Below are 18382 nucleotides of genomic sequence, written 5' to 3'. Positions count from 1 at the left end.
TGGGCTACTGGAAGGAATTATTCATGCATATGAAATGGCTGCAAAAAAGGTTGCAAGGGATGAGCAACTCTCAACTCCTAAAATAGCAGTAAAAAGGTCACAGTGAATAAGCAACTGTCATGGAGTTTCTTAAAAATGGAAAACACAAGTTCCAGTGTATCATCTGCAGCTCTTGATACACAGAGAATTGCAAACGTGACCAAGGCGCTGAACCATTAATTCAAAAAGTTTATTTATTAAAGTGGAGTTCCACCCTTAAAAGTCACTTTGCCCCATCTGCTTGCTCTGTGTCACCTGAAAAATAAATGGATAATCACAATTTTTTTTTCTTTACTTACCTTGTTTTAGAAGAAAATATACTCACCTTACTTCCTCTTCCTCCCTCTCCGCCCGCGGCCCACGCTGTCACTTCCTGCTTGCATTGATTCCTGGGAGCTGAACGTCATCGCTCCCAGGAATCAATGCGCCTGCACCGGCCCCACTCGTCACTTCCGGTGCAGGCGCGTCATTCACTGCTAAACAGCTTCTGGGCATGCCCAGAAGCTGTGCAGGAATGACGTGCCTGCACCGGACATGATGAGTGGGGCCGGTGCAGGGCATTCTGGGACGAAGAGGACGCCGAAGAGGACGCGCTGGCTTCAGCTGCCCACACCTGAGATGGCAGTGCTGGACAAGACATTTTCAAGGTAAGTATTTCTTCTAAAAGGTAAGTGCGACCCGGGACAGTTCAGAGGCTATCCATTGTGGAATATACTAGCCCTGACTGTCCCGGGGGTATTTTTATTGAAAAAAACTTTCCGAGGCCGGAACTCCGCTTTAAGCATTAGCTAAAACTTACATGGATGCCTTGGACCACAGTGGAAGAGGCAAGGGGCAATCCACAGACTGTCAAAGCACAGATCAGGAGGAGACAGAAGGCTGGGTGGTGGTGAGCCGGAGCAGGATGCATGCAGGCAAGCCTCCTGACGGCCGTTGTGGGATGTGATTAACCCCACCCCGCGGAGCCTGGTTCAAGGCAAAGATGGAATGTGGAAGCCCACAGATGATAGCATAAAAAGCGCTGGATAGAAGGGGCGGCCGAGATCTTGATGACCAATACACCTAGATGGGAGGCTGAAAGCCATGTGTACAAACCGATAGAGAAGCAGATCCTCAAGCCGCAGCTGCGGTGTATCCTCACACACACATTGTGCAGTCCTATGTAGACCTTGTGCAAGGGATAGCAGTGGGTAGGCGTACGCATTTCAGTGTCCTGCCCATACATCCTGCTCTGGCTCACTACCACCCAGGCCGCTGTCTCCCCCCTGATCTGTGCAGTCTATGGATTCCCCCTCACTTCTGCAACTGTGGACCAAGACATCCATGTAAAGTTTTAGCTAATGCTTAATAAATAAACTGTTGGAATTCATGGTCCGCAGCTTTGGTCACTTGTTGGTTCAAAAGTTAATCTCACTTGATGACCTTTTTGAAACATTTAATGGTTAAGAGCATTAAATACAGCCAATGCGTTTCAGGGGAAAAATTCTCGGACCAGCACAGGGTCTACCCATACTAAATTTCAACCGTGGATCTCTTCTTTGAGGGAAAAATTACTTTATGGTAGATCCATCAGAACCAACCTTTACTTCCATCAGTCCAGTGCTATCTCACTCACATAAGGCTTTGAAACAGAAGAGATTGCACAGCCATAAAACATATACCTATACATGTTGCTCTTGCACATTCATTGGGAATACTCACTAGATCACTGAAAACAACTGCCCATAGCCTCTTAGATGCTACAGTGAATCCGGAAAGTATTCACAGCGCTTCAGTTTTTCCATATTTTGTTATGTTACAGCTTTATTCCAAAATGGAATAAATTCATTATTTTCCACAAAATTCAACAAACAATCCCCATAATGACACTCTGGCCACTCTACCATACAGGCCTGATTGGTGGAGTGCTGCAGATATGGTTGTTCTTCTGGAAGATTCTCCTCACTCCATAGAGAAACGCTGGAGCTCTGTCAGAGTGACCATTGGGTTCTTGGTCATCTCCCTGACTAAGGCCCTTCTATCCCAAACGCTTAGTTTGGCAGGGCAGCCCACTCTAGCAAGAGTCCTGGTGGTTACAAACTTCCAAGACCTTCAATGCTGCAGAACTTTTTCTGTACCCTTCCCCAGATCTGTGCCTCCATACAATCCTGTATCAGAGGTCTGCAGACAATTACTTGGACTTCATGGCTTGGTTTTAGCTCTGAAAAGCCCTGTTAACTGTAGGAACTTATATAGGCAGGTGTGTGCCTTTCCAAATCGTGTCCAATCAACTGAGATTACCACAGGGGGACTCCGATCAAGTTGTAGATACATCTCAAAGATGATCAGTGGAATCAGGATGAACCTGAGCTCAATTTTGAGTGTCATGGTAAACGCTGTGAATACTTATATACATGTGATTTTTTTTCATTTTTTATTTTTAATAAATTTGCAAAGATTTCAAACAAACTTCTTTTATGTTGTCATTATGGGGATTGTTTGCAGAATGTTGAGAAAAATAATCAATATAATTCGTTTTGGAATAAGGCTGTAACAATCTCTGAACCTCCGAGGACCGACGTGCTGCGACAGAAGTCATCTGACGTAACGCATACGGGGGAGGAGCCTACTCGCAGCACATCGGTCTTCGGAGGTTCAGAGATTGTTTATTGTCTGACGCTGGAAGCCCGCACTGCTTAAGTGCTGGAATATGTAAGTGGATTTCTTACTGGATACACTGGATTGAATAAAGCATTATAAACAGAGAGCACTAGATCCCTTCTTCCATTTATTTTAAGCTCAGTTCCTGGCGCACTTGGAGGGTCATCTGGAGCAGAAGGAGAGGGGTGACCAGGCTGTGTATCCATAACATCTTTAAGCATGCATGACTCCTTTGAGTCTATCCCTAAGGTGAGCTGCTAATCCTGCACCAATCACTGGGAGCACCTGAGTGAAGCGTGGAGCACTTTTTGCACTGTTAGATCACAGATGAAGATTTAGTTTCTATATTTTGATCTTTTTTCGCCCACTTATCATATTACTATATAATGTTTGCACTATTGGGACTTTTATTTATCACGTGAATTTTAGCACTTGGATTGTTGAATGTTTTTATTTATATAAGCATTGTTTTGCTTTCATATCATGATTTTTATATGCATATTTATTTAATATCTTGATTAATTCACTTGGTGCAGCAATACTTACTATTTATTTATTCACTGGTGTTTTGTGTTTAACACTGATTGTTGGTGGCCTTGTGTGTGTATTTACTAGGTTTTATTATTCATTTTTCGTATATGGTTTTGCGCTGATTATATCACCATTAAAATTTAAGTATATTTACTGTTGCTATTAAGCTGCCATGGGACAATAAGAGGGAGGTTTTCATGCAAGCACAGTCTGACCAACCTTTGTGCAAACTGTCCTGACAGACCTGCAAAGTGTTACAAAAATGTGTAAGATTAACTTAGTTGACCGTATAAACTTGTTTGACTGGAGAGGCAAGGGAGACAAAAAAAAGTAAGAGGCCACTGTTGGGTTATCAGCGAGGATGAGATTTTTGAACCAGCCCAATAGCAAGCACCCTTTCCAATGTTAGCCGGTCCCATTTGCAGGCTCACAGACACAAGGTCCAGGTTAGGCCACAGTCATCTTGTGTCATCTCCTTTAAAAAGTACGTTGACTGTGCTGTGTTCAAGTTACAGGCCCACATTACCTAAACATTTATGTATAGCTGTTCAGCACTAGGATACTTTGGGGTCAAAAAATCTGACAGATGTGTATTTCCAATGCAAGTGAAATAAAGAAGCACAGATGTTAGAGAAGGAATGTGCTCAGTCATTAGTTTTGTCCTTTTTTGAAAATTCTATTTTTTTTTTACAAAAGGGGGTGAAATGCAATCAAGAATGCGGAGTCACTATAAATACCTTTCCTGGTTTTGTTCTGTTTCTTTTCCAAAGGGCTGAGCCAAATCACAAGATCTGCTCCTTTCAGCACCAGTCAGTTTCAGGTTCCCTTGTGTATTCTCATTATTCTGTGCTATTCTCACCTGCCAAGTCTTTGCCTAATATATGCACTTCACCAGTAAACACATTGAATATATACTGATAAGATATGCTCTCTGATAGAGGGATGCCAAGTGTTCTAGCTTTTTATTTCAATAGAATACATAAGCAATTTCATGAATTTACCCCAATCCCTGCTTACCATATGTCAAAGGTTAGGGTGGTCGTAGATACTAGGCTAAAGGAACATGGCTTGACCAAGCAGTGGTCATTATGTCAACTTGTCAGTAAAAGCAAAAAAAAGGAAGAGACCACTGTGGTACTCAGCAGAAGTGGCCCAAATCATTAAAAATAAAAAGCTAGACACCAATACACTGCAACTAAGGAGGCGAGGAGTGGCCTGGTGTTGTCTCTCGATATTCGGAAGGCCTTTGATACTGTGAGATGGGACTTCCTTTGGCAGGTTATGTCGAAGATGGGGTTTGGCCTCCAGTTTATCAGATGGGTGCGTCTGCTCTACTCACGGCCGCTAGCCAGAATTTGTACGAATAAGGATGTGTCTGCGACCTTTTCCCTCCACCGTGGTACTAGGCAGGGCTGCCCTCTGTCGCCGCTACTGTTTGCCCTTGCCATTGAGCCGTTGGCTCTGGCGGTGCGACAGACGGTGACGGTGGGTGGTATCCTTTGTGGTGGCCTGGAGGAGAAAATTTCGCTGTACGCGGATGATGCCCTCATATATCTGGATGGCACCGAGTCCTCCTTTGAAGCCTTGCTGGGAGTGGTGGAGGAGTTCGGTGGGGTGTCCGGCCTTAGAGTGGGATGGGATAAATCGGTGGCTTTTCCGCTTGGCCCACCCGCGGATTATAGTTTTTTACAGCGTTTTGGCGTCTCCCTCTCTACAGCGTTTAAATACTTAGGGATACGGGTACACACGGATCTCCAGGTCTATAGCTCTTTGAATGTACAGCCTATTATCGCCCACATGGAGGTTCGGTTGCGTACCTGGTCTTCACTGCCACTGAATCTCATTGGCAGGATTAACATTTTTAAGATGATTTACTTACCTAAATTCCTTTATGTTTTTCGGGCTTCCCCAGTTTTTCTACCTAGGCGGTTGTTCAACAAAATTGACTCTGCCCTTACCTCCTTTTTTTGGCAGGGCTCCCGCCCTCGCATAGCCAGGTCCTCTCTCCAGGCCTCCAAATTCCAGGGGGGCCTGGCGTGTCCAGACCTTTATAAGTACTTCATTGCGTCCCAGCTCACGTACTTGTATGATGGCCTCGGCGATTCTCCGGGTAACTCCTCCACCATTCTCGTATTGGCCATGCATGGCTCGCGGGCACAGGCTACTGATGCCCTGCACAGATCTGTCCCTAGACGCTGCTCCCGTGACTCTCCTATGGAGGTAGGGTGGTTGGCCTGGCATGCTGGTAATAAGTTGTTAGTGGAGACGCCTGCTGTGTCTCCCAATGCCCCATTATGGGATAATCACAACTTCCCCGAGCTCTATGGTCATCCGGATTCGGGCTGGTGGTCTGGACTTGGGGTGACCCATGTCTCTCACGTCTTTCGGTCGTCTCATTTTGTTTCCTTTGATGACCTGAAGGCCCACCGTGGTGTGAGCAACCGTTTTTTCTTTAAATACCTGTTATTACGCCACGCCGCCCGTGCACAGTTTGCGGGACTGACCCTGGAGCTCGGGGAGTCCCCGATGGAGCTGTTATTGTCTATTGAAGGGATTAATAAAATGGTCACTACGTTTTATATGAGGCTGCAGGCGGCGGGTGCTGACCCGTTTAAAACGGCCATGGGCCGGTGGGTCGCGCTCTTGCCCGACCTGACAGAGGAGACATGGGAGGAGGCCACGGAGGTTTGTTTTCAGGATCTTATTAGTTCGAATAATAGGTTAATACAGTTTAAATTTATCCATCATCTGCATTATACACCCCAGAAGTTGGTCCGTATGGGGGTAGCCCCGGGAGCCGCTTGCCCTAGGTGCGGCTGTCCTGCTGCGGACTTGCTCCACATGTTCTGGTCCTGTCCCCATGTTAAAGGTTACTGGACATCTATTTTTGCCTTTTTTACTAATAAACTGCACCTGTCGGTCCCTCTTACTCCTGAGGTAGGCCTGCTGGGTGTGTTGAATGACATTGTACATCGTGTACGCCCTAGGATCCTGCTCCGCATCTTACTGTTCTATGCCAGGAAACTTATTTTGTTACATTGGAGGAGGGCTGAACCGCCTACCATACAGGAGTTCTATAGTTTGGTGCGCAGTGATGTTCCGCTTTATAAGCTAATTTATAAGAGTAGAGGGTGTCCTAAAAAGTTCACTAATGTTTGGCAGCCCTGGCTTGATGTGGAAGACTCGTATTGGGCAGATGCCCCTTTGCCCTCCAGCTTATCTCTCGACTGAGTCTGAGTAGCCCCGGATGTTATGCGGTTTATATTTGTTTTATTACATGAGTTGTTTGTTCTATACCCCCCCTTATCTTGGGGGGTGGGTACCTGGAGGTAGGGGATGGTGTGTGATTGTGGATGTGTGGGTGTGTATGGTATGGTAAGTCTTGTTGGTATGTTCCTTTCTCCTTCCCCCCCCCCCCATCTATGTGACAACCGGTTGGGAGTGTAGCCTCGCAGTTGCTTGGCCCTCCTGGCTCTTTGTGGTACGCATCCCATTTCCTCCCCTTCCCCCCCTTGTTTTGGGCCGTTAGGCCCCTCTCTATTCCCCCCCCTTCCCCCCCTTCTGTGGTGTTAGGTTAAGATGTCTTCTGATACCCTTGTGTAATTTACATGCTTGCCTTACACTTGTTTTATGGGCAATGTTGCCCTTGTGTTTTCTTTTTGTTACTGTTATGCAAAAATTTTAAATAAACACCTTTCAAAAAAAAAAATAAAAAGCTAGCATTTTGTAATTATAAAAAAAAACCCAGAGCAATGAAGATAAGGAAATCTACAAGATTAGGCAGAAAGAGGCCAAGCAAGTTATAAGAACTTCTAAAGCGCAGGCAGAAGAAAAACTAGCTCAGTCTATGAAAAAGGGGGATAAGACATTCTTCAGATATATAAATGAAAAAAGGAAATTAAAACAAGGAATAACTAAATTAAAAACAAAGGACGGAAGGTATGTAGAAGAGAATAAAGGGCTAGCCGACTGCCTTAATGAATACTTCTGTTCAGTTTTTACAGAAGAAAAAGGAGAAGGACCTCCACTTGAAAGGATGACTAATGAATCGTTTGATGCATGTGTCTTTACAGAGGAAGACGTTCTAAGATTGCTGTCTAAAGTGAAGACAAATAAGTCACAGGGTCCTGATGAGATACACCCAAAATTATTAAAAGAGCTTAGTGGTGAGCTGGCAAAACCATTAACAGATTTATTTAACCAATCATTAGTAACAGGAGTCGTCCCGGAAGATTGGAAATTGGCAAATGTTGTGCCCATTCACAAGAAAGGTAGTAGGGAGGAATCGAGCAACTATAGACCAGTGAGTCTGACATCAATAGTAGGCAAATTAATGGAAACCCTATTAAAGGATAGGATTGTGGAACATCTTAAATCCCATGGATTGCAAGATGAAAAACAACACGGGTTTACTTCAGGGAGATCATGTCAAACAAATCTTATAGATTTTTTTGACTGGGTGACTAAAATAATAGACGGTGGAGGTGCAGTAGACATTGCATATCTAGATTTTAGTAAGGCTTTTGACACTGTCCCACATAGAAGACTTATCAATAAACTGCAGTCATTGAGCATGGACTCCCATATTGTTGAGTGGATTAGGCAGTGGCTGAGTGACAGACAACAGAGGGTTGTTGTCAATGGAGAACATTCAGAACAAGGTCATGTTACCAGTGGGGTACCTCAGGGATCTGTACTGGGACCAATTTTGTTTAATATCTTCATAAGTGATATTGCAAAAGGCCTCGATGGTAAGGTTTGTCTTTTTGCTGATGACACAAAGATATGTAACAGGGTTGATGTTCCTGGAGGGAAACGCCAAATGGAAAAGGATTTAGGAAAACTAGAAGAATGGTCAGAACTCTGGCAACTGAAATTTAATGTGGATAAGTGCAAGATAATGCACCTGGGACGTAAAAACCCAAGGGCAGAATATAGAATATTTGACACAGTCCTGACCTCAGTATCTGAGGAAAGGGATTTAGGAGTAATTATTTCAGAAGACTTAAAGGTGGGAAGACAATGTAATAGAGCAGCACGAAATGCCAGCAGAATGCTTGGATGTATAGGGAGAGGTATAAGCAGTAGAAAGAGAGAAGTGCTTATGCCGCTGTACAGAACACTGGTGAGACCTCACTTGGAGTATTGTGCGCAGTACTGGAGGCCATATCTCCAGAAGGATATAGATACTCTAGAGAGAGTTCAGAGAAGAGCTACTAAACTAGTACATGGATTGCAGGAAAAAACTTACCAGGAAAGGTTAAAGGACCTTAACATGTATAGCTTGGAAGAAAGAAGAGACAGAGGGGATATGATAGAAACTTTTAAATACATAAAGGGAATCAACTCGGTAAAGGAGGAGAGCATATTTAAAAGAAGAAAAACTACCACAAGAGGACACAGTTTTAAATTAGAGGGGCAAAGGTTTAAAAGTAATATGAGGAAGTATTACTTTACTGAGAGAGTAGTGGATGCATGGAATAACCTTCCTGCAGAAGTGGTAGCTGCAAATACAGTGAAGGAGTTTAAGCATGCATGGGATAGGCATAAGGCTATCCTTCATATAAGATAGGGCCAGGGACTATTCATAGGATTCAGATATATTGGGCAGACTAGATGTGCCAAATGGTTCTTATCTGCCGACACATTCTATGTTTCTATGTTTGTGTATGTTTGGGAAGGAGGGGGCGCCAGGCAAACACCACTCATCTATTGGCTTTTTTTACTGACAACAGCTGACTGGTGGGTGTTTCCCCAACCTAGAGTCCCGTCTTATCCATCCTAAAACAGCTGGATTGGGTTACTCAAATTAAAGTAAGACGACTAGGCCTAGAAAGAGTCTATGGTAACAACAGTCCAGAAATGCAGGTACCTTAAGGTGTCTTTATTAGTCTTCAGACTGGTACTTGGGTCCCCTTGGAGCCCTTCTAACCCTAGGCCAAGGCTGTACATGGAGCTTTGACTATCCTGACAAAAGTGAGGACACCCCTCACATTTTTGTAAATATTTTATTATATCTTTTCATGTGACAACACTAAAGAAATTACACTTTGCTACAATGTAAAGTCGTGAATGTACAGCTTGTATAACAGTGTAAATGTTCTGTCCCCTCAAAATAACTCAACACACAGCCATTAACCACTTAAGCCCCAGAGGATTTGGCTGCTCAAAGACCAGGGCCTATTTTGCGATTCGGCACTGCGTGATTTTAACGGACAATTGCGCGGTTGTGCGACGCTGTACCCAAATGAAATTGACATCCTTTTTTTCCCACAAACAGAGCTTTCTTTTGGTGGTATTTGATCACCTGTGCGATTTTTACTTTTTGCGCTATAAACAAAAAAACAGCGTCAATTTTGAAATAAAAAATAACAATATTTTTCACATTTTTTTATCTGAAATTCCCCTCAAAAACATGTAAAAATCACATTTTTTTAACATTTTAGGTCAATTTGTTTTCTGCTACATATTTTTGGTGAAAAAAATCGCAATAAGCATATTTTGATTGGTTTGCGCAAAAGTTATTGCGTTTACTAACCACGGGAAAGATTTATGTAATTTTTATTGTTTTTTTTTTTTTCAACTAGTAATGGCGGCGATCTGCGATTTTTTTTGCGGGACTGTGACTTGACGGCGGACAGATTGGACCCTTGACTGACATTTTTGACACTTTTGGGGGTACCAGTGACATTACTACAGTAATCAGTGCTATACATATGCACTGTTACTGTAAAAATGACACTGGCAGGGAAGGGGTTAACTTTAATAGAGATCAAGGGGTTAAGTGTGTCCCTAGGGGCGTGCTTCTAACTGTAAAGGGGCGTGGCTTTTGATGTAACCACAGAGACATACGATCCTACATAGCAGGATCGTATGATCTTTGCAGTTACACCAGGGAGAATGACAGGCGGCTTTGTTTACATTAGCCGCCTGCCTTTCTCCCTCTCCAGCGGGAGATTGCGAGTGACCGGTGGACATCGGAGCCGCCGGTCACTCGCGCGGGGATGGCAGTGAACGAGTGGGGACTGGAGCGCGCCTCCGGTGGCGCACGCTCGCCCCCTATTAGCTCACGGGCGAGTGACGTACCCATACGTCACTTTGCCCAGGGGGGGCTGACCGCCGCAGTAAATGTACTTGCGGCGGTCGGCAAGTGGTTAATGTCTAAACCGCTGGCAACAAAAATGAGTACACCCCTAAGTAGAAAATGTCCAAATTGGGCCCAAAGTGTCAATATTTGTGTGGCCACTATTATTTTCCAGTACTGCCTTAACCCTCTTGGGCATTGAATTCACCAGAGCTTCACAGGTTGCCACTCGAATCCTCTTCCACTCCTCCATGATGACATCACGGAGCTGGTGGATGTTAGAGACCTTGCGCTCCTCCACCTTCCTTTTGAGGATGCCCCACAGATGCTCAGTAGGATTTAGGTCTGGAGACATGCTTGGCCAGCATCTTTAGCTAGGCAGTGGTAGTCTTGGAGGTGTGTTTGGCAAAGTTTCATTTCTTCAGTGTTGTCACATGAAAAGATATTATAAAATATTTACAAAAATGTACTCACTTTTGTGAGATACTGTATATACATACATTTTTATTTATATAGTGCTTTTCTCCTTGGAGACTCAAACGTCTTAGGAGGTAAGGCAGCCATGTTAAGCTCACTCATTTGAGGCAATTAACCTACCAGAATGTCTTTGGAGTGTGGGAGCAAACCCACACATGGGAAACATGCAAATGCCATGCAGATAGTGTCCTGGGTGGGAATCAATCCTACTGCTGCAAGGCAGAGTGCTACCCAGTAAGCTACAACATGTAAACCCATTAAGTTAATGTTATGTAAACAAATTGAACTCCATAATTTATTCTTCATAGAAAATAATTTAGTAAGGCCAAGACAACAGAGCAAATAATTAACCCTCCTCTTATGTTAGGGTCAGAACCGACCTGTTTTCAGGTTTTGAATGTCTATAAGTATCACATAAATTTGTTTATTGCATCAAGATTTTTTTACTTTGTCAGGAACCTCTATTTAAACAATGTAATAGAAAAATAATCCTTTTCACTAAATTATAAAATACTGTGGTGAAAATTAAGACGTTTATGGTGTTAGGGTCAATTCTGACCCAGTTATAATATAGGATTTTAGAACACTAATAAGTTCCAAAACTAAAATCATAAACATTCTCTCTGCTTAGTAACACTGACAGCCAATCACCTCTCAACCCTGTGAGCTGTAGTTAGGGAGGGGCCTATCTCTTTGCCTGCTTGTCTGCTTCTCTAAATAAAGTAAAGAAACATAGGACCAATACATTTCAGAGTTGCTGACTTTATTTTACCATTTTTTAAATTTGAAAATGAGAGGTATGCTATCAAAAGAAAGGTCTAAGGGGGTCACACGAAAAATATTATAACCAATCTTTTCAAGGATAAAGAAGCCTAACAAGGTAACCAAGAGGTAAGAAACAAATTGGATGATAAATAATTGTTCAGAGGGTATGTTATGGCTGATTTAAGACACGGGTCAAAACCGACACGTTAACATCATGGATAGTAACAGAAAGCTAACATAAGAGGAGGGTTAAGCATGCTAACCCAAAATAACCAATCAGCAATCATCTTTTATTGCCTTGACTGCTCTAAATCTGAGGATGGCTGCACTTTGCACATCATCACAACTCTTTAAAGCAGGAGTCCCCAAACTCTTCAGCTGACTGACCTCATAATTAAGATCCAGACTGTTCATTGACCCTCCCAAACATTGACAATAATTTAAAGCCCGACTGCACAGAAAAAAAAAAAATCCAGCCTTGTAGTGCCCCCCCCCACAAAAAAAAAACTGCAAGGATTAGCAGCTTGCTATGCCAAGGTAATTTCAGAAGAAGCTGTATCACTAACCTTATACCCGACTCCAACGGGCTCCGGCGCACTCCTCCTTCGCTTGAAGCTCCAATCTATGGGCTGAGCCTTGGCTTCATCGCGTACACAGTTGGGGGCAGCGGTAGCACTGGAGGGAGCCTGCTGGAGCGAGGAGTAAGGTAATGAGCAATTTACCCAGTGCAGGGCAGATAACGGCTCATTGCGAGGGTGGCTTTTCTTTTTTTTCATGGAGTTGGGCTTTAATAAATACAACTTTATAAAATCTTAATGTGAAAAATAATAGCAATAATAATACTTTTCTTGTGAATATGGTTAGCACTTACTCTTGGTATCAGCAGCTAACATCATGATTGTTACAATAGTAAATTTTTATAAATACACCGCAATCAGTTTTTTGTCACCACTCCCATCACTATGGGTTTACTCACTGGTTCTCGAATTGAGTTCAAGGTGGATGTGCTCATTGGCTTTGTCACATTCTGAGCATGAGGTGGGATATGCTCAGATCTCCCTTATGGGAACACAGATGGCAATAAATTCCTGGACAGAGGTCATTATGCTTCCCTCTCTACCCAAAACAAAAAAATTGACTTTAACTGCTAATATAAACTGGAAGGGTAAGTAAAAACTTTAAAGAGGAAAGACAGGCAACCATACCAGCTACATCCCACGGATCTCACTTGCATTTGTAGATATTCCTAGAACTCTTGTCACCTGCATGACAAAGAAACCCTATAGGTGTGAATGTATTGTACTCAATGTCATTCAGCTCCTGGGCATAAAGCTGTTGTGTCATATTCCAGGTGACTTATGACCCCAGGCAAAAGAATGCAGAGAAACTATTTGATTAAGATCACTGTGTTTTGTTACCATTTACAAAGTGACATTTCTCACCATTAGTTAAAACGTCACAACATTTGTGTCCATAATCGTTCCAAAAGCCCAATGGTAGCCCGTATTGTGCTTCCAAACTTGCAGACAGGGCGGGTTCAAATGAAGTTTTGCAGTGCACAACACAAGCAGGATAAACCCTAGAACTTTACAAAGTCCAGACACTGCTGGCTATAGAACAGAGTTATGCTTCAAGGGTGAGATACATGTGGGAGGAAGAGTTAGTTACGGCAGGCAAGATCTGGATCTAGTGCCTTCAAATTAATCATCTTTTCTATAGAAGGATTGTCAGTCTAGGAAGCCAAATTTGAGGAATGTGAAGAATGAAGTAAAGTATAGAACAGCGGACCGCCCTAAAATTACTAGTTGCCTGGCTGTCATGCTCAACTGTTTTCCCCAATGTTTTGAGTCATTGACACAGAATAAGTATGCAGATAAGATCTTATGGCTTTTATCTGATTTCCTGATCTTTGCCTTTGTTCCGAGTCAGTGCCACAAAGTAATTTTTAGTCTGTAGGAGGTCATCAATCAGAGCCACCATAGTAGTTTACCAATAGGCTTATTTGTAAAATGTATGGTTGTAGTATGCATGTATGTAGGATTTTTTTTTTCGTTTTAAATCAAGTAGAAAAGGGTTAGAAGTGAACCCTCAGTCGGTAAAAGGAGACAAGTGGTGCAATTTAGCGTGGGTAAATTGTGCTAAATATTGGGTGTAGCTCAAATATAGTCTGAGCTGTACACTGTACACAGTCCACAGTGCTTGTACTTTCAAAATACTCCATAACAACTGTGGTCAGTGGGGACAAAAAATGCCAGATGTTAGTGTCCGTGGGTGGAAGAATTTCCTTGACATTGTTGGTCAGTGGAAGGAAAAGTAAAGTGCATTTGTCAGTGTGGGGGGGGGGGGGTGCTCAGTAGCTCAGTAGGGGGTGAGGGGGCAACACTAATGCCCAGAAGATTGAGGGGGTGCTTAGCAGGGTGTGGGGGGAACAATTGTGCTATGTAGGTTGGGTGGAAACAATTGTCTCCAGTGGGAGGTGGGGTAATAAAAGTGTCCAGTAGGGAGTAAGTTGAGACTATAGTGCCCACAGAGAGGTTTGAAGAAACAATGGTGCCCAGCAGGGGGTTGGGAGAAACAATATTGCCAGGAGGGGGTGAGGAAGAACAAAAGTGTCCAATGTGGGGTGGGGAAAATAAATGGTGGTGGCGAAGGCATGATCCAATAGTGCTGGGAATGGAAGGGAACAGTAGTACCCTGAGAGGGGTGGAGGTAAACAATGGTGACCATCAAATCCACATGGAAAGCCAGCAACATGGCACTTAACAGTAACTGTAGGCTTTTTTAAAAAGATGGTTAGAATGCAGCCACAAAACATCAATGCATTTCTGCCTAAAAGGCGTTTTGTGGCTATATTCCACCCATCTGTTAAATATAGCTTACAATTACTGTCAAGTACCGCGTTGCCAGCTTTCCGTGTGGATTTGGTGTTGTCAAGGCTTCAGCAACCTGCGTCAGCTTTCCGTGTGGATTTGGTGTTGTCAAGGCTTCAGCAACCTGCGTCTGAGCACCAGTAATCCAGCTGATTCGATTATGTGGAGGTTGCAGCACTTCATCGATAAACAATGTTGACCAGCTGGGGGTAGAGAGGAGCAATAGTGCCCAGCTGTAATGTTCTGGTACCTTTGGGTACCCTAATTACTCTTTCATAAGTGTATGCGCCCCACCATTCTCTTTTGGTAAGGTGCGCATACACCTTTAAGACTGATGCTGTCATCACTGAGCGCCGGACTGGATGGCTATTTAGATCGCCGGCTCTCACTCACATGTGTTCGTTCAAACTGCTTTGTGCCTTGATGCTAACCTGTCTTGAAGCTCACATGCTTGCAAGCATACCTCGCTGTCGGAACCACGCTGCGCTGATCCCTGTATCCCGCTACCGGATCATCCGCTCTTGCCGAACCTCTCCTCTGCTACATTGCTATTAGTGATAAGTACCCCACAGGGGAAACCTCTATAACCTTTATACTAAAGCTTACACTATCTAGCTCTGCATACTAAGGACTATTACTACATCTGCATTATCTAAGATTGCTAGCTCTTGAGCCTACTACCACCTGTTCTTGCACTGGGTTGATCTCTCTTGTATGTCCACCTGCTACTCTGTCATCTACTACCATACATGATTGCTAAACCTATCTGCATCCCATCTGCTACTATCTTACTTTCAAGAACATTTCCTTTCAAGTGTCTGTCATCTACCATCTCTACCCAACCTGTCTCTTCAGCCTATCATCACTGTGTTACTATATACATAAGTCACTCTAGGAAACATCTTATTGAGTGTGTGTATTTACTTGCTGAATTGAGATCATCCACACATGATGAGTCATTGAGAGTTGGGAATGGTGTCTCAGCGTTTCTCTACATGACTACTGAAGTGGAATATTTCTGCAGCTGAAAATCCACATCATACGTAAAACGCAGGAGCGTTACACCAGCAAGGGATGAAAGGAGGTAATAATGCCCAGTGGGAATGTCTGAAAACAATGCAGGGATTTGTTTTTACGCCAAGTGCGTCCAGTGAGGATGAGAGTAAACTATTGTAGACAGAGGTGGCTGGGTCAGGACAGGACAGGGGAGAGATTTTGTCAAAGAGGTGGTCAGTAGCAGAATAGAGAAGAGAAGGGTTAAAGTGACGAAGGTTTCTACAAGTAATCATTTGCTGCTTAAAGGAATAGGTGGTTGGAGACAGTGGTGTACTTATGGTTTGTGCTGCCCTAGGCCTGACTAAACTTGGGCACCCCCTAATTTAAATATGACCCACCCCTTCCTGTAAAGGTCACACCCTTTCCTGCTTATGACCCGCCCTGTCATCTGTAAACCACAGACCACAACCACAGTCTATCAATGCCCATCAGTGCAGCCTCATCCATTCCCATAAGTGCAGCCTTATCAGTGCTCATCAGTGCAGCCTCATTACTGCCCATCAGTGCAGCCTACTCAGTGTAGCATATCAGTGCGGCCCCATAACACAAGTCCACATATCTTATAAAATAGGAGTAATCTTACTAATCCAGTGACATATTGCGATAGCACATATCAGGTGAGCAGGTCCAAAATATTATTGCCATCATATACAGTTAAAAGTCTTAATTGTATATGATGCAATTCAATATGATCGCTCAAGGACAAGGATGTTTAAACAAATACAATTATATTATTGACATGATACCCGCCATACCTGGTAGCATTAGGCTGCAGTGCCACACTTACAAGCATTGGTGGCTGTCAGGCCAATTGTATTAAGTGTGGTTGGCGGCCTGCGGTATGTCTGAATGTTTTCACCGGCAGGTATTATTATAATGGCAGGTAGCAGCGTGACCGCTTTATAGGGCTGCCAGACTGATTTGCCTCCTGGACCCTACCCTCCGGCCTAACTCGCCCCGTAAGACTGGCACTATACTAAAAGTGTATCGCAAGCCGGCAGGGACCCTTTTTTCGTGAGGGAGTCGGGAAAAGGCAGTTTTTTTTTTTTGTGCGGGTGCAGATTTTTTTGCTGCGCCTCTGCAAAGTGCCGCCTAGGCCAAGATACAGCACTGCTCCAACCAAGGATACTGTGAAACTGATGAGGTTGTGATCAGAGGGAGGAAAGGGGGTGTTGGTGAGGTTGCCAAAGTGCAGAGATGGGAGAATACAAGGTTTAGGGTATTGCCATCGGAGTGAGAGGAACGGTATGTCCATTGTGTTAGATCAAAAGATGAGGTTAAGTTGAGAAGTTGAGCTGTAGCTGGGCTGTTAACATTAACAGTGATGTTTAAGTCACCAAGAATGATAGTGGGTATTTCAAAGGAAAGAATTGACAGCTATTACATTCCGTGCATGCATTCATTATTTCACAGCAATCAAGTTTTATACATCAATGATTATCAGTTCCATAATATTATAGATGTTTGCTAAATATTCCTTGGGCCTTATCATTTTCTATAAAGAACTATATACATTTCTGCATTTACCACCAGTATCCTATAAATGTATATCCATATGTCTAAGAGACTAGGTTTTTCTGAAAGAAAAAAATATTATTTGTTTTGCATTAAAAATAATATATATATATATATATATATATATATATATATATATATATATATATATATATAAAAAAAAGCTTATTTTACTGAACTTTCAGAAGTGATGGCTATAGGTACATGTAGCACTAGCCGGGATCCTGTGATATATACATTATGTACATAATGCTTGCTTTGTCAATAATCTCAAATAAAGTCCGATATTAAAAAAAAAGATTCCTTTTTTTTTTACATACCATTGAATTAGAATATATGTGAAACCTGCACTCCCAGCACAACCAGAAAACTGTCCACGCTGGGAAGGATCTACTCTCGTGCCTAGCGTTGTCACTTTAAAACAGGAAAGCAGGGGGACTGGCAGGATCACCAGGTATTTCACACAAAGGAAGCAATAAAAAGAGAATGGGATACTTTTTAACACAAGTACATAGTAGAATAGACACATATTAGGAATATGAAATGTTGGGGTAACGTATTCTGTCTTACTGTGGACAGTACTCAACCTTAAAACCACTGGTTATAGCAGGGATCCTCAAACTATGGCTCTCCAGCTGTTGTGGAACTACATATCCCATGAGGCATTGTAAAACTCTGACATTCACAGACATGACTAAGCATGATGGGAATTGTAGTTCCTGAGCAGATGGAGGGCTGTAGTTTGAAGACCCCTGGCTTATAGGTTACCAAATCTCAATTGCTCCTTTGCTGAATGGGCACGAATTCCCAAGGATAGACTCCAAAATCTCGTGGAAAGGCGCCCCAGAAGAGTGGGGGGGGGGGGGCTAGTTTATATTAATGGCCATGGTTTTGATGGGATGTCCAACAAGTTCATATAGATAAATGTGATGGTCAGGTACCCACAAATGTTTGGTTATATAGTGTTTTTTTATGTTCATTGATATAAAATAAATACAATAAAAAAAGTATATAAACTGATTTAGAAATGATCACAACATAACATTCATGTTCCAGCATAACAACTTTCCAGCCGACAAGCACTACCCGTACTACTAATAGTCCTCAGCAGTGTCACTTTCCAACAAAGTCAGAACATTGACATTTTACAATGGTCCCTGGAGCCCAGATACTAGGTGGACAAATCTGGCAACACAAATTTACATGTAAAGGGGTTGTAAAGGCAAATAGATTTTTCACATTGCTGGTGAATTTTCCCCAGAGCTTAGTAAATGAGGTGAATTTAGCTGATTTCCATCTTCCAATCATGTGCAACCAAAAATACATTTTTTTTTTTTTTTTTATATTTTCCTTGCACGTTATTGGGTATTTTTTGCAAAATAAAACAAAGCTCTGGACAAAGTTC

General features: G+C 42.9%; 1 protein-coding gene across 5 annotated transcripts in view; it reads right to left on the bottom strand.

Annotated features, from left to right (window-relative positions):
• ARHGEF3 (Rho guanine nucleotide exchange factor 3) overlaps positions 1-18382 on the bottom strand; it is a 563072-nt gene that overhangs the window by 197799 nt on the left and 346891 nt on the right. For 2 of the 5 annotated variants that reach the window (XM_082266501.1, XM_082266503.1), the window contains one exon: positions 12103-12225. The exons of 2 other annotated variants lie outside the window; for them this stretch is intronic. In XM_082266501.1, the coding sequence (XP_082122627.1) occupies positions 12103-12225 (123 nt within the window). The remainder of the gene's footprint in view (positions 1-12102; positions 12226-18382) is intronic. One more of the 5 variants, XM_082266502.1, reaches the window with a different exon arrangement.

Source organism: Pelophylax lessonae (assembly GCF_965119305.1).
Source record: "Pelophylax lessonae genome assembly, chromosome: 8".
Lineage (NCBI taxonomy): Eukaryota > Metazoa > Chordata > Amphibia > Anura > Ranidae > Pelophylax > Pelophylax lessonae.
The sequence above is the reverse complement of the archived record's forward strand: the minus strand, read 5'-3'. Positions and strand labels throughout refer to the sequence as shown.